The 24,228-nt window shown below is 39.1% G+C and overlaps 2 protein-coding genes across 4 annotated transcripts; both read left to right on the plus strand.

The window, feature by feature from the left end:
• The first annotated feature begins 16,934 nt into the window (after positions 1 to 16,934).
• On the plus strand, positions 16,935 to 21,224 carry LOC111918501 (conserved oligomeric Golgi complex subunit 1). The gene is made up of 6 exons (XM_023914161.3): positions 16,935 to 19,405; positions 19,480 to 19,674; positions 19,770 to 20,056; positions 20,129 to 20,308; positions 20,405 to 20,582; positions 20,708 to 21,224. The coding sequence occupies exons 1-6, from the start codon at positions 17,192 to 17,194 to the stop codon at positions 20,843 to 20,845; spliced, it is 3,192 nt and encodes a 1,063-aa protein (XP_023769929.1). The 5' UTR covers positions 16,935 to 17,191; the 3' UTR covers positions 20,846 to 21,224.
• A 1,060-nt stretch (positions 21,225 to 22,284) lies between these two features.
• On the plus strand, positions 22,285 to 23,972 carry LOC111918503 (uncharacterized). Of its 3 annotated transcripts, none has more exons than XM_023914163.2 (7): positions 22,285 to 22,396; positions 22,922 to 23,035; positions 23,105 to 23,155; positions 23,255 to 23,306; positions 23,393 to 23,451; positions 23,556 to 23,601; positions 23,718 to 23,972. In XM_023914163.2, the coding sequence occupies exons 2-7, from the start codon at positions 22,967 to 22,969 to the stop codon at positions 23,834 to 23,836; spliced, it is 396 nt and encodes a 131-aa protein (XP_023769931.1). In that variant the 5' UTR covers positions 22,285 to 22,396; positions 22,922 to 22,966; the 3' UTR covers positions 23,837 to 23,972. The 3 variants fall into 3 exon arrangements, with proteins under 3 accessions (XP_023769931.1, XP_042757524.1, XP_023769935.1); XM_042901590.2 differs by having other exon boundaries at positions 22,344 to 22,396; positions 22,870 to 23,035; XM_023914167.3 differs by having other exon boundaries at positions 22,362 to 22,396; positions 22,932 to 23,035.
• Positions 23,973 to 24,228: the final 256 nt, after the last annotated feature.

A 24,228-nucleotide genomic window follows, 5' to 3' on the forward strand; every position in this document is an offset into this window, starting at 1 on the left:
ACCAATAATCAAGACGAAGATCCCTGTACATCTTCGTCGCCCGAGATGGATAGAGAACCTGGATTTGTGTGCCTCGTCCATCAATACCTGGCGCACACCTCCATGATATGGGACCCACACCCTATGGTGAAGAGTCAACAATCCCCGGGTATCATAGCCAAAGGAGGAAACCTGACCCATAATTCGCTCGCTCTTCCGATGTTCCTCCTTCATGGACTCCTATTGGGCCTCCCGAATCTGCTCCAACAGCGGAGTCACCACAGTCATCCTCATGCAAATGTCCTTGACCGGCATTGCCTTGCGGCTAAGCGCATCGGCCATGACATTGGCCTTCCCCGGGTGGTAAAGGATCTCACAATCCTAATCCTTCACCAAGTCTAACCACCGACGCTGCCTCATGTTCAGATTCGGCTGATCCATAAGGTACCTCAAACTCTTATGGTCCGTGTAGATGGTAAAATGAACCCCGTAGAGGTAGTGTCACCAAATCTTGAGGGTGAAGACGACCATCCCCAACTCCAAATCATGCGTCGGGTAGTTCGCCTCGTGAGGCTTCAGCTACCTCGAGACGTAGGCGATGACATGCCTTCTTTGCATCAAAACTACGCCCAAACCTGAAATGGACGTATCACAATACACCACGAAATCCTCCACGCCCTTGGGCAGGGCGAGGATCGTCGCCTCGCATAGTCTCTGTCTCAACGTCTCAAACGCTGCTTGCTGCTCAGGCCCCCAACGAAAAACAACGGCTTTCTTCGTCAGCCTAGTCAAAGGTACAACTATCTTGGAGAAGTCCTGAATGAATCTCCGATAATAGCCTGCCATTCCGAGGAAACTCCGAATCTCAGATGGAGACTTCGGAACCTCCCATCTCATCACGGCCTCCACTTTGGCCGGGTCAACCAATATCTCGTTCTGGTTGACAAGGTGCCCAAGAAACTGCACCTCGCACAACCATAACTCGCACTTGGAGAACTTGGCATACAATCTCTCCTTCCTTAAGGTATCCAAAACCTCTCACAGATTCTCCTCATGTTGCTCCTGCGTCTTGGAGTAGACCAATATGTCATCAATGAAAACTATTACAGACCGATCCAGCATCGGTTTACACACGCGGTTCATGAGGTCCATGAACGCAACAGGGGCATTGGTGAGCCCGAAGGGCATCACCACGAGCTCGTAGTGGCCATAACGAGTCTGGGAAGCAATCTTCTGTATATCCTCAACCCTGAACCTCATCTGATGGTAGCCTGACCACAAGTCTATCTTGGAAAACCAAGACGCTCCCTGGAGCTGGTCAAACAAGTCATCTATCCTCGGGAGTGGGTAACGGTTCTTCACTGTTACCTTGTTCAGCTCCCGGTAATCTATGCAAATGCGATGCGACCCGTCCTTCTTCGTGACAAATAGGATCGGGGCTCCCCACGGTGAACTACTCGGTCTGATAAATCCCTTGTCTAACAGCTCCTGTAGCTGCGTAAACAACTCCTGCATCTCGGGAGGAGCCAACCGATATGGTGCTTTGGCTATCGGAGCCGCACCAGGGACTAGGTCGATCCTGAACTCCACATGTCGCTCCAGAGGTATCCCGGGCAGCTCCTCTGGGAATACATCCATGTAATCTCGCACCACCGGAACATCTGTCACCGTCGTCTTACCCTTCTCTCGGGTATCCATAACATAAGCGACATACCCAATGTAACACCCATAAATTTTACGCCAAAATTTAAAATTTTTCAATCATAATTTAAAAACCAACGAGTAACTGTCTACAAAAATTTTTCTATCAATATCCATCAGAGTGTCCCAAAATAAGATCATAAGGATGAGTAGCGGTACAGTCAGGCCAATGGCCCAGTATGCATGTTGTTGATGTATGGTTACATATTTGGTATTTCAATGTGGTATTGGTATTTTGGGGGTAGCTCACTAAGCCCTCGGGCTTACAGTTTGTAGTTTATTGTTTCAGGTACTTCTTGAGGAGATCATGGCAAGGCGAAGGCGTGACTATACCGCTCCTCATCCTTATGATCTTATTTTGGGACACTCTGATGGATATTGATAGAAAATGTTTTGTAAACAGTTACTCGTTGGTTTTTAAATTATGATTGAAAATTTTTAAATTTTGGCGTAAAATTTATGGGTGTTACACCCAACACAACCCTGCTAAAGATAGCGCTTAGCCCTCGCTGCTGAACATAACGCTGGTCCATGTTATGGCCTCTCGCCCTGAATCACCACCTCTCCCCCACTTGGGGTCCTGATCCGAACCAACTGCTGCGTGAAGTCGATCACTGCCCCGTTGGGGCTCAACCAATCCATTCCTATAATCACCTTGTTCCCACGCAACGGAATGGGAACCAAGTCTACCAAATAAAGCTCCTCGAACAACCTCAAAACACAATCCCTGAAAACCGATGACGCTCGAACTGATCGGTCATCTGCAATCTCAACCTCTAGAGGGAAATCCAACATGCCCAGAGACTCAGGGAATCTCTTGCTAAGCACAAGAGAGACGAATGATCGGGTAGCGCCTGAATCAAACCACACTTGAACTGGGATATCATTCACATGGAGCGATCTTAAACAAGACATATCACATGGCACATCAATATCATAAGCAACATAAAATAAAAGCTAGGGAGAAAAATCATACCCGTCACCACATCAGGTACGGCGCGTGAGGCCCGGCTCCTCACCACTGGAGCCTCTGTCTTGCTCTACCGACCATCAGTATTTTGCAGGGTTGCTGGAGCTAGTGCCTTCATTGGCGCTGTTGTTGTCAACTAAGGGCAATTGGCCTTTTTATGGCCCTTCTGATTGCAATGAAAGCAAATCAAGTCTGATGTCTGAAAGGTGGGGGGAATGGGCAGTACAATCCCTACCAAAGTGCCCAGTCTTGCCACACTTATAGCAGCTTGATCTTGGCCCAGTGCGACAAACCCCCTCATGTGACATGCCGCATTTCCCATAGTGGCCCCGGCCCTGCTGGCCCTTCGATCTAAAGTTGAATCCCTTGGGCTTCTTCCTCGAAGCCCCAGTAACCTGTCCCTCCTCTGCCTTCCTATTTCTGAGGTGCTCCAAGTCTATATCCCTCTCCCTCGCGCTGGCAATCATGGAATCCAGGGTTGGGCATGCCGAGAAGCTAACATGCTCTCGGATTTCTGCCCTCAACATATCATGATAACGGGTTTTCCGCATCTCCTCGTCTCCTGCATACTGGGGCACCAACAATGCCCTCTCCCGGAACTTGGTGGTAATCTCCGCCACTGACTTCGTCGTCTGCCTCGTATCCAGAAACTCCCTGGCCAGCTGCTGAAGCTCCACAGCTGGCAAAAACTCATACCTGAACCTGGTCACAAAGTCCGACCAAGTCATAATCCTAATCGTCGAGGCTCCCAGCGAGTCACCAACCGACTCCCACCAATCCCTAGCCCAGTGACTCAAACAACCTGCGGCATATCGCACCTTCGACCCCTCAGGGCAGAAGCTCGTCAGCTGTGCAGACTTAATGTCTGCAATCCATCTCCTGGCTGTGATAGGGTCATTACCCCATGGAAATCCGGTGCACCACTGCTCCTGAAGTCTTTGAAGGGCAGTGTGCGTGATCCTGACTGACTGAATGCCATATCGCTCCTGAATGCCCGGAGGCGATCTTTCATCAACTCAAGGATCCCTTCCTTGATCGACCCAAAAATCATCAGATTCGACTGAAGGATACCTCTCGTGATCTCAGAAGCAATGAACTCACGTAGTCCCTCATCAACTGGCTCGGTACCTGCTCCCGAACCTCATCCTGAACCGGATCCTGACCCTGAACCTCCTCCTCCGTGACGTGTGATTATCACCATTCTGAAACATAACACATAACTGTCAGAATCATTCATAAACCTCGGGAGGCATTATACACTCTACAAGTTTCCTGGTTCTATCTCGACCCTCCTTGATTCGAGTACGGATCCTCTGCTTTCAGTAGTACGGGCCCATATTACCTTCCACATATATCCTTACTTTCCTCAAGGATTGCTTCGATTTCACCAAGTCCCTTATACTACTGTTGCACTCTTCTCCAATCTCATCCTAGGCTTACCTTAGGATAACTCTCCGACCTACTCTCCGCCATCAGCTGCATAAGGAACCCTTGCTACCTTTACCTAACCAGCTTGCGAATACCATTACACATTACTAAGACCAGATAATTCTTCAAATGAAAGGTCCTACCCCATAACGGTTAGACCCAAACAAGAGCTGCGCAGTAGGGCTAGACCTAACCTTCTGAAATTATTTCGTCATCGCAATATGTAACTTAACATACTCGTTTACTAGTTAGCTAAAGATAACTAGAACTCCCGAAGCACAAAGCAACAACATTCAGGCATTGACTAACCCAATCTGACATACTCTATCCAAGCTGACTAATTAGTAACATCTTGCAGCTCAAAAACACATTTAATGGCATATCAGGCATCCTACTAAATCCTTAGCCCTAATCTAGCATGCAGTTCTCACATATAGGCAATAAGCATATAAGGCATCCTTCTTAGATCCTTAGCCCTAATCTAGCATGCAGTTCTCATAATCGCATCATATCATAGCGTAACATATATGGGTATCTTGGGGAAAACTTACTTGAGCTCGACCGGTCACACACATCACACATCTTGTTCTTTTTCAATTTCTTTTCTCTTTTCAAACTTCTTTTCATAAAAATGATTTTACTTTTGAAAATTTCATACCAAATCCTTAGTTTGAGTTCTGACACCCCCGAGAGTGTGCCCAAATCCCTCAAACCAAGGCTCTGATACCAACTTGTAACATCCTAATTTTCAAGGCCATAAATTTCATTTTTAATTAAGTAACTTATAAAATAGTTTACCGTAAACATTACCAATGTCAAATCAATTTATAAAAACTGTAACAATGTATCTCATAACTATATTATAAATAGAATAAAAATCATAGCACAATCCCAGAAACCAAATGCAGAAATCATGTGTGATTTTGATGTGTTGCTACCGCGTCGGCTCCCTCCCCTTCGCTGAAGAGGTACCTGAAACAAAACTGAAAACCGTAAGCACGAAGCTTAGTGAGTTCCCCCATCATACCACATACCACATAAATCCTATCCATCGGTATCTTTCAACCGATATCTGTCTGGCATATCTGGGAGTCGGACTCCCCTTCAGTATCTTTCAACCGGTAGTCAGGAACTAACCTCCCCTTCGGTGTCTTTCAAATGGTAACCGGGACCTAACCTCCCCGTCGGTATCTTTCAACGGTAACTGGGAGCCAGCCTCCCCTTTGATATCTTTCAACCGATAACTAGGAGCTAACCTCCCCTTTAGTATCTTTCAACCGGTAACTGGGGACTATTTCACCTCTACCCCTATCTTAAAATATAATATCATAAGCATATTGGTCGCTTTATAACATATCATAATCACACTACTAAGCATGCATGGGTATTACTTACCCCTTCGGTATCTTTCAACCGGTAACTAGGGCTATATGTGACATCCACATTTTCTCGGCTAGAAAAGACCGATTTTGTTTATGCTTTATAAAAATCAAAGTACTTCTTTTAATAAAAATGTTGCGGAATTTGTTCCCAGAAAATCATGATAAATGTGTTATCAAAGCATTTCCGAAGAAATGTATTTTTATTCCTTTTAAAACCTTGGGATGTCATCGTCAATATAGAAACATAAGCATAAACAAAACTTACATTCATTTACACTAGTGATCTATATCTCTTTTAAATCTCTCAGTGTAAAGTACCTTCGTATTGACACCTGTGATACAAATAAGCTTGAGTGGGTCAGGTTGGAAAACCTGGTGAGTACACATGGGTTTCAACCCAAAATAATATAATTATTATGTTTAAATATCAAACAATCAACCCAATTACCCATCCCCATTATATTCTTTAACCTTAGGTTTCTCCCCTAAGATTCAACTATTCCTCGTTTATTCATTCCTAAGGATTATCCTAAGGAATCAGCATGAAATCCAACGTTCTCAATGACATAGTTGTCAAGCACAACTACTAATATTATCACTTAGGCGCAGCTGCCAGAATCGTGACATTTTCTATGAGGCGTTTCTGTCGGTATTGACCTTTAAACGCTACTGTCATGGTCATGAGGCTCTCTATTAGGCGCAACTGCCAACACTGTCCTTAGAGCGCAGCTGCTAGGACGTTTACTGTAGATCTGAAATATCTAAAGGTTGTGGAACAGCTGCCAGTGCTCATCTATAGGGTACTAGGTCCATTGCTGCCAATGTTCACCTATAGGGCACTAGGTCCATACTACTGATGTTCCTCTATATCAGCTTTCATCCCTCATCATTCATCTACCCATGTTTTACCCTACACATTTTGTAGATATAAAATACGTATACAGTTTAAAACATTTAAAACATGTATAAAAATCTTTCATCAAATATAGACAACAAGTATTCAGGCAATATGCACACACAACATGTAATTTAAATAAAATACTTTGTATCTATGTGTAAGATGAAAGAGACTATGCACTCACTTGTTAAAGTGATGATTCCCAACTCGGGCAGCGCTTCGCTTTTAAGGATTCTATTTTCCTTCGACGAAACCTAGCATTATTATCGCTAGGGTTTAGTCTATGACTCGCCGAGTCCGTCTTCATAAGTTGGGAGATTGCCTTGGACTCACCGAGTCTGTTCCTGAACTCGCCGAGTCCCATTATTTCCAGGTCCAAAACAAACCCCTATCAGGTTGAGTGTTCCTTCCACTCAACCAAAAACCAATTCCAGAAGATGTTTTGAGGAAAAAGCGTCCCGACTCGCCGAATCACCCAAGTGATTCACCGAGTCCCTCTTTGTCCAAAACTATAAGTCGATTTCAGTGGGACTTAAAGCATCCCAATCATAGATCTGACCTCCTAGGGCCCCTTTCATACGTAAAGTCACGAACTTTATGTCCATGCATGGAGTTTTTGGCTCAAAAGGATATACAAGGGGGTTTATATGATGCATGGGCTTCCCATGGCCATAAAGTTGGCACCTTTATGACATGGGAACCCTCAATGGTTCCAGATCTGAAGCACAATGTAACACCCAAGATTTTGAAAGCCAAGAAAGTAAAGGAAACCCTAAATTTAAGAGGGACTCGACGAGTCAAAGGAAGGACTCGGCGAGTCGGAGCGGGATCCGGGTCGATAAGAAAGAGACCAACTCGACGAGTCGGCCAAGTGGACTCGGCGAGTCTGGTCTGTGCGAGGAAAACCCTAAATCTGAGGCTTGGAGCCTATTTAAGCATCTTAATCTTCTTCCTAGGGCTCCTTTACAGCCTCTTGCACCCAGAACGCCGCACTTTAAGCCCCCATTGTGTTCATTCAAGCTTTTTAGCCATTTTGAGTGGTTTTAAGGAAGAAGAAGGAGTGGGAATCTTGGAGGCATCAAGGAGTGGCCTTGGATCTGAAATTTGGGGAACATTTCAGAGCATTGGAAGGTATCAATTCGTTCCTTCCTTTAGATCTTCTTTGGTTATGAGTTTTGGGGCTTTTAAGCCATGTTTAAGACCAATCTTGAGCTTGAGGTCCAGATCTGAGGTTGCTACCTCAGATCCATGTTTATTTTGGTATGTAATCCCATAAAGTATCAGCCATTGAGTGGAAATTGGAGTCTCTTGGTCCAAAACCCTAGCTAGGGGTGTATTTTGCCTAGATCTCATTCTCTACACGTAAAGTTTGCAACTTTACGTGGGAAATAGGCTTGGGGAGGGTAGATCTATAGTTTGGAGCTCATGCATGACTCGGAAGTCCTCTGCATGTAAGTGGATCTTAGTGGACTCGACGAGTCCTTCGAGTGGACTCGGCGAGTAGCTTGAAGATGAGGAGGAACTCGACGAGTGGGATGAACAGCTCGTCGAGTCGGATGAAGATGGGCATGAACTCGGCGAGTTGGATGAACAACTCGTCGAGTTGGATGAAGTTTGTCGTGTGCTCGGCGAGTCTGTTCTTAGACTCGGCGAGTCAGGTCGAGTGGTCCCAAACCCTTCGAGTTAAGACTCGAGTCAGCGAGTCGAGCCAGGACTCAGTGAGTTGGTCAGGACAGGAATCGGGAATCGGTAAACTCGGCGAGTCAGGGGCTGACTCGGCGAGTAGAGTCGCGAGTGGAAGGACTCTGGGTTTATGAACTCGGCGAGTCAGTGGGGTGACTCGGCGAGTAGGGTTGACCTGGAAGGTTGACTTTGACCAGAGTTGACTTAGTTGGCTGTCAGACTAAGTGTTATATGTATATTGATAGCTCGGAGAGCTAGAGGAGCAGCGGTTCAGGGGATTGTCGAGTAGCAGCCAGAGGTTTATCAGCAGGGCTCAGCAGTTCAGGTGAGTTTCCTTCCAGTAGAAACGGGTCTAAGGCCACAATGCCGGCCCGTTTAGCTAGCAGTAGTTTCGGATGTTGATCTGATACAGCAGTTAGTATGTTTGATGCCTTCGTGGCTCAAACAGGAATTATGTGTTATGTGTTCCGGGCTACGGCCCGATGTAGTATGCAGTATATGTGAGTTTATGCCAGTTGATATGCTACGATATGCTGTAGTCAGTTAGCTTCGGACTTCGGTCCGATGTCAGCTTCGGACTCCGGTCCGATGGAGGGGACAAGGTCCCAGATAGTCAGCTTCGGACTTCGGTCCGATGGAGGGGGCAAGGCCCCAGTCAGTTAGCTTCGGACTTCGGTCCGATGTCAGCTTCGGACTTCGGTCCGATGGAGGGGACAAGGTCCCGGATAGTCAGCTTCGGACTTCGGTCCGATGGAGGGGGGCAAGGCCCCAGTCAGTTAGCTTCGGACTTCGGTCCGATGCCAGCTTCGGACTTCGGTTCGATGTAGGGGGCAAGGCCCCGTTAGTCCGGACTTCGGTCCGATGCAGTGGGCAAGGCCCAATATGTGTTTATATGTTTTGTGTGTTATGTGGTAGATTGGGGGAGCTCACTAAGCTTCGTGCTTACGGTTTTCAGTTTTGGTTTCAGGTACTCGGTTTTCAAAAGAGGAGCTCGGGAAGATTGCAGAGCACACACCATAGTCAGTTAGCCTGGGAATGTTTGACTCTGATAATAATATTATGTTTTGAATTTAATACTCGAAAGTTATGTTTGACTTATGATACGTTTTATAAATCCAGTTTTAGTAATGTTTTAAAAGAAATTTTTAGTCGTGATTTTTGGGTTGTTACACACAAACTCACCCATACAAGCAAATCTGAGCATAGACTCTTAAAAGCTTAGAAAAGGTAGAAAATAGCCCCAAACAAGATCCAGGAAATAGATGATCAAGGTTCAAGATTTTTACGTTGAAGGGATTGAGAATGAAGCAAAACCTCTGGATCTACTAGCTTCCTCTTGATCTCCTAAGCTCTCTTCTTCTCCTTCACCTTCAAACACACACCAAAGGCACAAAAGAACTCAAAATCACTCAAAAATGGTTTAGGGTTTCAATCTAGGGTTTCTCTGAGTTGGGAGGGTGATGGAGGTTGGGTTGGGACGAGATAAAGTGTTTAAATAGGGTGCAAACCCTAAATATTAAGGTTTTGTACAGACAGCTCCTACTCATCGAGGCGGTCTTCCGACTCGTTGAGTAGGTCACTTAAACCCCCAATCAAAAGTCGAGTCTACTTGACGAGTTGGGCCACCAACTCGCCGAGTCCCAGAGTAAATTGCAATATTTCATGAAATTAAATACGTACCAGGGATCGGATGCTACATCTCCCAGAGCCCAAACCCTAATTTCATGGTTTTGAGCCCTATTTAAGGGCTCTATGTGACATCCCCAATTTCTCGGCCAGAAAATACCGATTTGTTTATGCTTTATTTGAAAATTAGAGTATCATTTTGAAGAAATATGTTGCGGAATTTATTCCCAAAAAATATGATAAGTAAATTATCAAAGCATTTCCAAAGAAATGTGTTTTCATTATATTAAAAATGTTGGTATGTCATTTTCAATAAAGTACATAAGCATAAACAGAAATAGTACATGCCTTACAACATCTTTCTAATGGCCTATAATCCATTGATCTCTCATCAGATCATCACTCTTGTGCTCTATGGCCACTACCTGTAATACAAGAAACTGAGTGGGTCAGACTTGGGAGCCTGGTGAGCACATAGGGTTTTCAACCCACAATAATTAAGTTCATTAGTTTCATCAAATCATTCAACTCGATTACTCGTTCCCGTTATCCTCACTTTTTGTCCCTAAAGCATCTAATTCAAGGGACCTCGCCTAAGGATCATCATTAGGAAGACAATACTTCTTAGGGGATCCCTCAACAATATATGTCAGCAAGGCAACCATGAGGGGGATGAGGTACACCGGTGAACACATCGTTCACAAACACTTACAAGTTGCGAGCCTGCCAGCGTTCCACTAGACTGTCTAGAATAGTCCGTGGTTGTCATCTATACTTCGCTATATAACTAAATCAGCTTAAACATCAAGGCCTCTCATCATTTATTTCATCATCTATATCGTCTATTCATCTTTACCCATCATAATTATAGGTATAAAATACATATACAGTTTAAATCGAATAAAACATGCATATTTTGTTCATCCAACATAGATATCAAGAACACAAATAATATGCACACATAGCATGTAATTTATATTAAATACTTCCTATCTATGTGTACGATGAAAGTAACTATGCACTCACTTGTTAAAGTGATGACTCTAAACTCGGGCCACGCTTCACTTCTAACAAATTTATTTTCCTTCGACGAAACCTAATATCATTATTAGTAGATTTTAGTCTAATATTTATTGCAACTAATTATTAGTCTAGATTTATCAATAACTCAAGGTCTACAAGCAATATTGTCTTTCTCGTATTATATTAGTGTTAAATAATACTTTTCAACTACTATGTACAGACAGGGGCCAAACATGAAACACCGGAGGGCATGACCATTTTGGCATTTAAGCTGTTCTGAAATCCAACAACCCTATGCGGCCCTTCAAACCAGATTCGCCGTACCATGAGCAGTTCAAGGTATTATAATAACACTTTGTATAATTTATAATACTTAGCACATGTGTTGTTTATAGGTTCATAATAACGATAATGAACTTAAACATAAGTTATACTTAAAGTAGGGTAAACATAACTCACTTACAAGGGGGTTTTAGCTAGGAGTCAGGCTCTGCAGGGGCAGAACTTTTGATCTGAAAGCTCTTCTTCTCGGAGCCTTCTAGCGCTCCGGGACTCACCTCTAACACTTGGGAAGTGCTAGGGAGTGGGAGGGACTAATAGGGGTATTTGAGAGAGGAAGAATGGGAAAGGTGTGAGAAAAATGGAAGATTTGTGCCCCTATTTATGGGCTGAGAAATGGGAGTACATGGGGCATAGCTATGGAGTACGTTGGGTGTACGCAAGACAGGTGTTGCAATCCGGTGCGAAGCCGTGGAGAGAAAGGAAGGGTCCAGATCTTGCCACGTGTCAGCCTCACATCTAACCCATAATTTAGTTAACTTCTAAATTTCATAACTTCCGAATACGGGCTCCATTTTTGACATTAATAATATCCACATGTAGGTAGCAACGTCATCTACAACTTTCGTTTAGACTCCATCGGCTAATTTTGACTTTATTTTTAAAATTATATTTTAAAAGACCTAGACAGATAAAGTCCGTTAAAAATTCATAACTTTGCCATACGACGTCTGTTTTTTTCTGTCTTTATATTGTTGAACTCCTATTAACGAGATCTTCAATTTTCGTTTAGATTGTGTCAGCTAAAAATCGATCGATCTCAAATTCGATTTCCGGGCTGCATACTGCTATGTCAAATCTTAGAAAAATCATAACTTCCTCTAACGAAGTCAGATTTGGACGTTCTCAATATGCACACTCTCGGTTTAACGTATACTACAACTGACGTTTTAGATCGCTAAGGCTAAAAAGTATTTTAACGCAAACTCAATTTTTACGACACACAACATCGTGCCGGTTTTGTCGCAAAACTTCGACGAACCATAACTTCTTCGTTATAAGTCAGATTTTAGCGTTCCTTATATCCACGAAATCCTTGTTATGACTACTTCAACTTTCTTTAAAGATATTGGGTCAAATCTTCATTCTATTTTTGCATTATATTTTTATTATTATTTTATTAGATCATTATAAGCACGTATATTGCACATAAATCACATAATACTCAAATAATTCTTCTTCGTTACATAAAAATAGATTACAATTGTTGACCCTAACTATTACATCATCATGGATTAGCCAGAAACGCAAACGTTACACTCTAACTCCCTTGAGGCCTTCTGTTATCAGCCTTCACACCCTTTAAGCAACTACATCGAAACCCTAATCTCTATTTGTGAGTTTTGAGATTTTTGAGTGTTTTGTGTTCATATTTGAAGGAAGTATACCATTAGAGAGCACTTAGGAAGCTTCAAGCCTTTTGGATCTGGAACTTGCACCTCATAAACATTATCCAGGAGGTATAAAGTTCAGAACTTGATGAATGTTTTGTTAGACCTTGTTAGTCTCTAGGTTTATGTCCTTTTTGGTCCCATATTCTTGGTATAATTAGGCATGAGCTACTCATGGCTTTTGAGTATACTTTCCAAACGTTTTTGTGTGCACGAAATCATAAAAATGCAATCTTGATCCCTTCCTTCCACCCATTCTTGAGATATGGAGCTTGAGATTGTAAAATAAGCTAGGGTTTTGGATTTGAACTCTCTTTAGCCATGCAATGACATAAAGTTGGAGACTTTATTATTTAGAATTCTCATTAGGTTTAGATCTATGTGTTGAGTAAAAGGTCTTAAGGAAATAAGTGGTTAGTGTGAGTTTTGGAATCTGAGTCGATTACGTCATGCGTAATCTAGGCTACACTATGGTGTAATCTAGGCTACGTTGGGTGGAGTCCTATTTTCAAGATAAGGCTCTACGTCATGTGTAGAGCTGGGAGTACACAACGTATATGTATAGAAGTCCGACTGTTGACTTTTTGACCCATTGACTTTTGGTCAACTATTAGGGTAGGTCTCGGGAAGGGCAAAATGGTCTTTTTCCTTAGAGGAGTTAGTCTTAATCTAAGGACTTGTTGGTTTGAGGTTTTTACCTTGGTTTTGATTTAAGGATTTTTGGTGAATTAATAGTGTGAGGAGTTCGAGGCTCAGCAACTCTAATTCGTGTTTTCCTTGACAACTAATTAAGGCGAGTTTTCCTCACTGTACTCGTGGGTCGAAGGCACCAATGCTGTCCCACTAAGTTGTGTTATGTAATCTGATATATATATATATATATATATATATATATATATATATATATATATATATATATATGATGTTGCTATGATGTAGCGATCTGTTAGGTTGGTAGATTTGTATTATTACCTGTATTTGATAATTAATGTTATTTGTTGCATATGTCGACATATTGGTGGTTGGGTTGAGTCGGGAGGCCAACAAACCCTAGATGGTGGGTTGAGGTGGTACTGCTTCGTACGGTAGACCAACAAACCCGGGAAGGTTGGGTTGAGGCTATAAGCCAACAAAACCTGGATGATTGGGTTAAGATAACATGTTAACAAACCCTAGATGGTTAGGTTGAGGCCACATGCCAACAAACCCCATATACATGTAATGTAACTGTTATTGTGTTTTTGTGTGGAGTACTTTGGGGGAACTCACTAAGAATTGGCTTATAGTTGAGGATTTCCATGTTTCAGGTACTTTGGATGATCGGGGAAGGCAAATGCTTAATCTTACACATCATCCTATGGATTTTTATGCTTTGAGAGATGTTTGATACTCTGATTCTATGATTATGTTTTGGAACAATGTTTTGTATAACGTATAGTTTACGAAAATGGTTTCTGAAAAAGAAAATTTTTTATCAGGATTTTTGGGATGTCACAATATCGATGGAATTATACTAACGAGATCTTCGACTCTCATTTAGATTGTTTTTCCTAACAATCGATCGATTTAAATTTCGGTTTTTGTATCGCATATTGCTGTGTTGAAACTTCTAAAAATCATAAATTCCTCATGCGAAGTCAGATTTGGACGCTGTCTATATACACACTCTCGGTTTTATGATTACTACGACTTTCATTTAGATGGCTTAGGATAATAAGCAACCTATCTAAAATTCACTTTTTGCGATACGCTGAGCCGTATCGGTTTAACCGCTAAAATTTTTAACAATTATAACTTCTTCATATGTAGTCGGATTTGGGCATTCTATATATCTACGGAAATTGTATTGATGTTTCCTCATGTTTATGCTGATTAATTTTGCTAAAAAGTAATATATCTGTACTTCGAATTTTATAAACGATGGTTTATATTGAATTCTATTGGAATTCAAAAATGGGGTATTACAAAGAGGCTAAGATAAGAATGTGTAAGGAAATCTTCGCCCCCAAGCCAATTTAAGTACATGATGTTTTATGAGAGCATGCCATATACAAAAAAATGTAGTCTTATCTCTTACATGACAATCTTGTTGGAATACATGCATAACCTCAACATAATGAAGTTACTACTAGACTGTCAACTTGATCCCACTCAAGTTGCACTATGGGGAACACACCGTATGGTATGATCATTTTCTAGTGTTTAACCAAACTTATAAATCTATAAGAGGATGGAGCATAAATGGATCACAAACAAAGCTAGGTCAATATGAGCACAGGTGGACAAAGCTATTACTAGCACTCTCTATGCTTTTTCAAGGAAAAACTATAACACCTGTGATTTGAGATTGAAGGGTTTTAACCATAAAGGTGTGAAAATGCCAATAAGATATTTATTTGACAATTATTTATGAAACAAATTGTTAATCATTTCTATAAGTAATGATGGTTGGAACTCAAGATAAAAAAGCAATAAAAAAAACTTTCCTTGTGATAAAGGCATGATGAAAAATTTAGGTACATTGTTATCTTAGTTTTAGGCTTAATTGTAACAATCATGAAAATTTTGGTAAAACTAGATAACTATCAAATCTATTATTAGAGAGTAAATAATTATAACTTGATAATCAGGGGTGATATCTGGAGTAACACAAGTTTAGTGGCCAAAGTGTCAATCTATTAAATATAAAAGATGAAATATTTTTTGAGTTTTCGCTAGTCATTTATCGAAAGAAAACGAGGTGTGTGTATTTTTTTAATAAGACATGCGAAATCAAATAATATTTTCACCGATAAACTGGATTTGTGATTGAGAGAAGTATTTAAATCCATAAAATGAGGTGCGTGTGACTTTGGTTTATTTTTTTTATGTTATAATTTCATTGTTGTAGTCTTATCATCCATGATTTATGTTTGCATTCATGTTCACTATATTAGGTTTGATTTATTTGTGTTTTTATTAAAGGGAAAATGACTTATTAAGGTAACTAACTATTTCAATTGTCCATATATAGGTAATGTTCTTTTTTTTTTGTACACATTAAGGTAACTAACTTGTTGTGTTTGTTCACATTTAGGTAATATGACCGGCTATCACCTGTTTTTGCTTATGTGGCATCCACCTGGCATTTGACTTGAATTCGTTGCACCTACGTGGCATGGTGCATATATGGGAAAATGACTTATTAAGGTAACTAACTATTTCAGTTGTCCATATATAGGTAATGTTCTTTTTTTTGTACACATTAAGGTAACTAACTTGTTCTGTTTGTTCATATTTAGGTAATATGACCGGCTATCACCTGTTTTTGCTTATGTGGCATCCACCTGGCATATGACTTGAATACGTTGTACCTACGTGGCATGGTGCATATATTGTCTTCATTCGATTACACTATAACTGTGTCATACGATTCCACCCCTAATTCTAAACCCTAGATCGATCGACGATGGCTTCTTCTTCCTCATCTTATTCTTCAAAATGATAAGATGAATTTCAAGCTGATCATCCATGTGATTGCGGTTTACCCTCTTGTGTGAAGATTTCAAGAACTCCTGCAACATATTCAACAATATTGATTTACCATCGAGTTTTGACAAACTCTAAATTTTCTTCCTAGGTTGTCAGGAGTTCTTGAAATCTTCACACGAGATGGTAAGCCACAATCACATAGATGATCAGCTTGAAATTTATCTTGTCGTTTTGAAGAATAAGATGAGGAAGAAGAAACAAAACAAGTCATATGCCAGGTGGATGCCACGTAGATGCAACGTATTCAAGTCATATGCTAGGTGGATGCCACATAAGCAAAAACAGGTGATAGCCGGTCATATTACCTAAATATGAACAAACAGAACAAGTTAGTTACCTTAATGTGTACAAAAAAAAGAACATTACCTATATATGGACAACTGAAATAATTAGTTACCTTAATAAGTCATTTTCCCATATATGCACCATGCCACGTAGGTGCAACGAATTTAAGTCAAATGCCAGGTGGATGCCACATAAGCAAAAACAGGTGATAGCCGGTCATATTACCTAAATGTGAACAAACACAACAAGTTAGTTACCTTAATGTGTACAAAAAAAAGAACATTACCTATATATGGACAATTGAAATAGTTAGTTACCTTAATAAGTCATTTTCCCTTTTATTAAAACATTTTTTATACCTTCATAGTTTGTCGTGATGTTGTTTAAAACTTGTTATGAATTATAATTATAATTTGATTTTAGTTTTAGTTTTATTATTGGTTCGAACTTAAATTTTGACATGATTTAAAAGTCGAAGATAAAAGAAATGATTATTTAAGAATTTTGACTGGATAAAGTTATAATTTACATGATTTACATAGACTAAAGTTATAATTTACTCATATATTTTTGACAAAAGAAAAAACTTCTGGTGCGCTTTTGTAAATAAATGATCGTTATAACTTATACAAGACGCTGAAACTTTTATATTTGCCCCTTAACTATGTAAAACGTTCAAAATCTTCCCTAGAATTTGTATCCGGCAATGGCTGTTGAAATCGAATCGGTGGGCTAAAGGCCCAACCTTATACCCCCGTCACATAGAAGCGATATTCATAGGAAACTTCTGATTCTTCACGAGACTGTGTTTACGAGAAGAACTTGTTGACGAAATCTATATTGTAATCGATTATGAATCACGTTTGGTGAGAAAATTCTGTGAATTGGATCTGCATACAAGCAAAATTGTGAATTTAAATAGGGATTTCGAGATCTGCCACCAACAACCACCACCATGAGAGTGGCAGGGCAATCACCACCACCACCTTCTCCGCGACAATCAACACCGTCGTCTCCATCCACATTAACAGCAAAAGATGCGGAATCTCTCTTCCGTACCAAACCCATATCCGAAATCCGAAATGTCGAAGCTGCAACCAGAAAACAGATCCAAGACAAGAGCGAAGAGCTACGGCAGCTTGTCGGTAACCGTTACCGCGATCTGATCGATTCCGCCGATTCAATCGTCAACATGAAGTCATCCTGCCACTCCATCTCTGGCAATATATCCGCTGTTCACGATGGTATCCTTCATTCCCTTTCATCTACAACGATTAACCCTAATTCTGCATCTTCAAACCCTGCTAGGGCTCGTATCTACGGCATTGCGTGCCGTGTTAAGTATATAGTCGATACACCTGAGAACATATGGGGATGCCTCGACGAATCGATGTTTGTCGGTGCAGCTGCACGATACATGCGCGCGAAATTAGTTCACCATGGTTTAACTAGCAACGATGATAACAAGAGCGTGTTATTGAAATTCCCTTTGTTACAACACCAATGGCAGATCGTAGAGAGTTTCAAAACACAAATCTCACAGAGAAGTCGTGAGAGATTGTTGCTAGATCAAGCCGTAGGACTTGAGATCTCTGCGTATGCTGATGCTCTTGCTGCTGTTTCAGTTATCGATGAACTCAATCCGGCTCAGGTTCTGAAACTGTTACTTGATTCGAGAAAGTCCTGTGTTTCTCAGAAACTAGGTAGTTGTAAGGTGGCTAGTGAGGATGTGATCATGGTGTTTTGTGAAGTATTGAAGGTGATCCAGGTTAGTGTAGCACATGTAGGAGAGTTGTTCTTGCAGGTTTTAAGCGACATGCCTTTGTTCTACAAGACAGTATTGGGTTCACCCCCTGTTTCTCAGTTATTTGGTGGGATCCCAAATCCAGATGAAGAAGTAAGATTATGGAAATCTTTTAGGGACAAATTGGAATCCATAATGGTAATGCTGGATCGTGATTTCATTTCCAAAGCTTGTTTGGACTTCTTAAGGAGTTGTGGGAAGGAGATTGTCAACAAGGTCAATGGGCGTTACCTAATTGATGCCATTGATAACGGGCAACAGCTTTCTGCAGCTGAGAAATTGATCAGAGAAACCATGGAAGGGAAAGATGTGTTGGCAGGGAGTTTGGAGTGGCTGAAAACCGTTTTTGGTTCAGAGATTGAAATGCCTTGGAGTAGAACCCGTGAGCTTGTTTTAGGCAATGATGATGATCTTTGGGATGAAATCTTTGAAGAAGCTTTTGCATCAAGAATGAAAGCTATAATTCTCTCTGGATTTGATGAAATGAATAAGATAGTCAATGTAAAAGAGTCCATCCTCACAATCTCTGGTGACCAAGTTGACTTTCAAGCTTTCTTGAATAGGTCTCCATTAGGTGGTGGGGTTTGGTTTATGGAGCCAACTAGCAAAAGAGGTGGTTTAGTTACAAGTCCTAAAGCATCCATGGTGGGTAATGATTACCAAAACTGTCTAAATGCTTACTTTGGTGATGAAGTTGGAAGAATCAGAATGGCAGTTGATAACCACTGCAAGAATGTTCTTGAAGACCTTTTAAGCTTCTTGGAATCTCCAAAAGCCTCTTTAAGGTTGAACAAACTAGCACCATATCTACAAAGCAAATGTTTTGAAAGCATTTCAGCCATACTTACAGAGCTCAAGCATGAATTGGAGTACTTGTATGCTACATTGGGTAATACTAATACTAATTCATCACCTCCATCATCATCATCATCATCATCATCACCATCTCCAGCTATAATTGTTGAAAGATCACTATTTATTGGAAGACTCCTGTTTGCATTCCAGAAGTACTCTAAAAACATTCCTGTAATCCTTGGTTCTCCTAGACAATGGTTGAATGAAAGTAGAGTATCAGTATCACCACTTTTGAGGTATTCTAGTGGAAGATTTGATTCTTTCACTTCTGAAAACCATGGAAAGAAAATTCTCACCTCACCTAGAAGACAAACTTCACTTACTGCTTCTGCATTATTTGGAGTTGATGACACTTCAAGCCCACAGCTTTCTGAACTTAAAAAAACAATACAAGATCTTTGTATCAAAGCTCATAACCTGTGGATAACTTGGGTTTCAGATGAACTCTCTTCTCTCCTTTCTCAGAGCCTCAGAAATGATGAATCTTTATCTGCAACCACACCATTGAGAGTAAGTTTTCCTTTTTAGTTTTTATTCCATTACATTTATGTAAATTGTTAAAAATATGTTATAAATATTTACAGGGGTGGGAGGACACAGTGGTTAAACAAGAGGAGTCTAGTGAACACCCATCAGAGATGAAGATCTCACTTCCTTCAATGCCTTCTTTATACATCACCTCATATTTGTTTCAAGCTTCTGAAGAAATTCACCGAGTTGGAGGTCATGTTCTTGATAAACCAATTCTACAAAACTTTGCTTCAAAATTACTCGAAAAGGTATTTTTTTTTTCAAAATCAAAACCCTAATTCATGTTTCTGAACATAACTTTTTTTTAGTCATTAATCATATTCTTGTTGTTTTCTTGATATAGGTGATTGATATATACATGAATTTCCTCTCAAACAATGAATCTACTACAAATACAACCCGTGTGTCTGAAAAAGGAGTACTCCAAATCTTACTGGATCTAAGATTTACTGCTGACATTCTATCTGGAGGCGATTTAACAGGAAACGAAACCTTAAAAACATCAAAAACAAAAACAGCATACAGACGAAAACAAGATGTTATTCAACAAACAAAAACCGTTATGAAAGATCGCCTTGATGAGTTGGCAAATCGCCTCTCTCAGAAGCTAGACCCCATAGATTGGCTCACGTACGTTTCTTTAATTAATTTATTTATTTTTGTGACATAATTATAAAATATAATTCTAAAAATTGTGTATAGGTATGAGCCATATCTGATGGAAAACGAGAAGCAGTGTTACTTGAGACATGCTGTTTTATTTGGTTTCTTTGTGCAACTTAATCGTATGTACACAGACACCATGCAAAAATTGCCTACAAATTCAGAATCAAATATAATGAGATGCTCCACAATTCCTCGTTTCAAATATCTTCCAATCAGGTTCATTCATGAATCATGAATCATGATTCATCTTTTATTAAATTGGTTTATTATTATTATAATTATTAATGTTGAATTTTTTTTTTTGGTATGTAGTGCTCCTGTGTTATCCAAGGGGACAAGTAAGTCTCCTATATCAACATCATCTATAGACAACAGTGTGACATCATCAAGTAATTCATGGAGAAATTATACACAAAATGAGCATATGAATATGGATCATGACACTACAAGTTTAGGGGTTGCAACACCTTTCCTCAAGTCCTTCATGCAGGTAGGTAGATCAAGATCGTCTTCAAGGGCAAAATCGTAATTTTAAAAAAGTGACTTTTTTTTTTTTTTTTTTTTTTTTTTTTTTTTTTTTTTTTTATAATATAAATATTGTTGTTGAAATGCCAGGTTGGCAGCAGATTTGGGGAGAGTACATTGAAACTAGGATCAATGCTGACAGAAGGACAAGTAGGGAGATTTGGGGATATTTTACCTGCTCAAGCAGCTGGACTTCTTTCATCATTTACAGCTGGAAGATCAGATTAAAATTTGGATTTACTGATATTATATTTTCCAACAAGTTAAACAAGTTCCAAAAACATGGGAACTCACTTGGGTGACAAATTAAGGTCTCACATGAACTGCTGCTTCGAGGGGATTTGTAAAGAGAATATTTACAGGAGGGTTAAGTTTGTGTGTTTGTTGATGTAAAATTTTGGGATATGTGTGTGTGTAAACGAGGTGAAGACTGAACTTATAATTTCATGTGTTTTAAAGTTAATTTCATGAAGAAAAGAAAATAGAAGAGAGAGGGAAAGAGGGAGTTTGAGGTTAAGTTTAGAAGAGTGTTTTGTGGGGGTTGTGGACTACACATATTTGTATACTGTTTTTATAGCGACTTTATTATATTTTCATTGTTTGGAAACATTTGGTATTATGTGTTTATAATTTGGATCAATCCAATAATTTTAACAATTCATATGTTTTGTATTATTTGTTAAATGAGATTGGACTCGACTTTTTTACAAAATGAAAGAACTTTTTTACATGATAACTTACGACTAAATATTAAAGTTACAGCTTTTTTCATACGTTATTACTTTACAAAACAGTGAGAGTTATTTTTGATAATTTAATTTGAGAGATTGAGAGACATTTATTGTTACCTTTTAATGTAAAGTTGACATAGCATAGCATGGTAAAAATTGGTTACAAACAATGTTTTAAAAACCTGTTTTTTAGTTGAACCGGTATGGTGATCCATTCTCGGTTTAACCGGTTCGACTGCTGGGTGAACCGGTTTCTATATTTTTCATGTATTTTTCTATTTTTCAACATATACATACATATAGGAATTATGAATTTGATGTTTAAAAGTTCAAACATTAAAAATACACAAAAATAAGTTGTAGATGAATTCAAATACATTAAAATAACACATAACCATAAATTTTAGTGTTTTACATCAATCCATATACGTCAAAAAGAAAATAAAGTATAATACCGAAACGAAATATAATTTTTGATGAATACAAACGCATCAAAAAAATTTATAATATTTACCATATGTTTTTATTTAGAGAAAACTAAATATATTTGAAAAAAATTACCAAAGTTTATTATGTAAATGGTTTTTTTTTCATGTGTTTTTATTCGGTTGAACCGGTTTATTTTGACCGGTTCAACCGTTTTTTTTCTAGAAACCGACCGGTTCAATCCGGTTTAGAAATCAATGTAAAACTGGTGATAGTTGAACCGTTCCCTCTCCCTGTTCCTGGTCTAACCGGTTCGATCGGCCGGTTCAAACCGGTTTTTAAAACATTGGTTACAAAATGAAAGTTCGATTAAATGATTAAAAGTTGCATATAATGGCAACAATAGTAGTTTTTTACGTAAAATCATTAAAAAAAATGATACATTATTTGATAAAGTAATTAATATATTTAAATAGTGAATGCTGAAGTTTTTGAGATAGTTTGAGGACTAATTTTGTAATTTTGTAATTAGTTACACTACCAACGCAAATCCCCCCCAACGCATTTCACCGATCTTCTTCCCCAACGACGAGCGAATTGACACGGAGAAGTGATTCCGCAGGTGAGTTCTACGTTCTGTTCTGTGTAGATCATCTTTCGTTATACCTATTTTCATGTATCCTCTAATTTTTATATGAGTATGAATCATATTATTCCTTGGAAGCATTAGTTTTTAGTGTTAGGGTTCCATTGAATCAAAATGTTCGTTTGTTTGATTAAATTGACAATTCTATGGAGCTTCCTTGTGGTTTCATACAGTTACATCTGTGCTTCTCACTCACAATAATGACAATTTTGATAATCCTCTTGTTAGTTTCGATTTGATTATTGTAATTATGTTATTTCCGAAGTTATGTACTGAATAATTTTCGGTTTTACAAGATTGACTTGATTTACTGCTGTAATTGTTATGATAGCTTCAATATTCCTGTTGCTTGAATTGATTCATTTGTTTGTTGCATCACCAACTCCGATCCAAACTTATCTCAATGGTGAATTCATGCTTTTTGATTATGTTCTCTGCATCTGAACTAGAGGTTTGTAGGTCATCTTTGTTTCCTCACTTTTTTAATCCCTTTGGGCTTAGAACACTGAAGAAAGGAAGAAATCTATATAGTGAACTGAAGCTGAGATGGGAGATTCAGATCCTAGAAACTCTTTGAGATGCAGACACTGTGCAGGTCCTCTCACCAAGGAGATGGTAACTTCCATAACAAAACTATGAATTTTGTTCATCTTCTGTGTGTTATATTGTTCTTATCAATGGCAGGAAACCAGTGCTTGGACTGTTGGACCTCTTATCAGAGATAGCTTTTCCATGGTACTCCTTTTATTATTATTATTATTAAAAATCACTTTTTTTTTTTGGAAAAAGATTCTATAAACTTTCTTTATTTGATCTTTCTTGATCACAAACCAGATTGGTTCTGCTGTTGGTGGTGTGTCAAGTGCATTCTATGGATTCAATCTAGGTATAAACATCAATGTTATTCAATTCTTTACTCTAATTTCCATTTATTTTTTTACATAAATCATTTACTTTTTTCTTTTCTTGTAGTGATGCCAATTGTTCAAAGGCGAGTGAAAGGACCTATGTGGTTGCATTTCTTGATTGGTGTAAGCTTCTTACTAAATGGGAACTAAATAATTTTCATTTATTTATTTAAATCTAAAAGACTATATTTCTTTCATTAATATTTACCTTATTGATTCTGATGCAGGCCCCACCAGTGATAGTATTCTCATCAGCTTGTGCTGGATTAGCAGGTGAGTATTACTGTCTGTCTGGATACAGTGTTGTATAGATAAAAGTTTTTTAAGTAAATATTTAAAAAAGAAATCATTGTTTTAGTTTTAGTTTTAATTGAATGAAATATTTGTAGGTGGTGCTATTCCAGCGCTTACTCAACTTGCAGCTTCATCATATCACGCAGCAGTCTCGTCAGCGCCACCTCCTCAAGATGATGACATCAGCAAATCAAGAACTTCCTCCACATTATAACAAAATGGTGAATCACTGAGTTGACTCGATCTTCGATCTGGATTTATACAGCTTGAACCACATGTACATGTTTTGAATTTTGGGATTTGATTTTGAAACTCAACACATATATATAGTAGATGGGTGTTTGATAAAATTATGATCATGACTGTATATTATTAGCAATAGGGTTAAATCATCATAGCTCATTTAAAAATTAAAATGTTAGTGAGAAATGGTGAAATATGATATAATTAGTTAACTATATATATGTCATAAATCGTTAAGAAATCACATGTGTTTGGTTTACACTAATGTTAAAGAAGACAAATCACCTCATGGGCCTGAATTTTCAAGGCCAAAAAAGAATATCATCCTATACTTCGAGAGTAAGAATTGTTAATCTGCCAAAC

The sequence above is a fragment of the Lactuca sativa genome, chromosome 1 (genome assembly GCF_002870075.4).
Source record: "Lactuca sativa cultivar Salinas chromosome 1, Lsat_Salinas_v11, whole genome shotgun sequence".
Lineage (NCBI taxonomy): Eukaryota > Viridiplantae > Streptophyta > Magnoliopsida > Asterales > Asteraceae > Lactuca > Lactuca sativa.

What these genes read in the sequence shown, in the direction of transcription:
- LOC111918503 (XM_023914163.2), top strand. Translation starts at nt 22,967, where the DNA reads ATGGGAGATTCAGATCCTAGAAACTCTTTGAGATGCAGACACTGTGCA. An exon ending in GTCCTCTCACCAAGGAGATG is followed by an intron (nt 23,036 to 23,104) that starts GTAACTTCCATA and finishes TATCAATGGCAG; the next exon opens with GAAACCAGTGCTTGGACTGT. An exon ending in TCAGAGATAGCTTTTCCATG is followed by an intron (nt 23,156 to 23,254) that starts GTACTCCTTTTA and finishes ATCACAAACCAG; the next exon opens with ATTGGTTCTGCTGTTGGTGG.
- LOC111918501 (XM_023914161.3), top strand. Translation starts at nt 17,192, where the DNA reads ATGAGAGTGGCAGGGCAATCACCACCACCACCTTCTCCGCGACAATCA. An exon ending in CTTCAAAATTACTCGAAAAG is followed by an intron (nt 19,675 to 19,769) that starts GTATTTTTTTTT and finishes TTCTTGATATAG; the next exon opens with GTGATTGATATATACATGAA. An exon ending in TTCAAATATCTTCCAATCAG is followed by an intron (nt 20,309 to 20,404) that starts GTTCATTCATGA and finishes TTTGGTATGTAG; the next exon opens with TGCTCCTGTGTTATCCAAGG.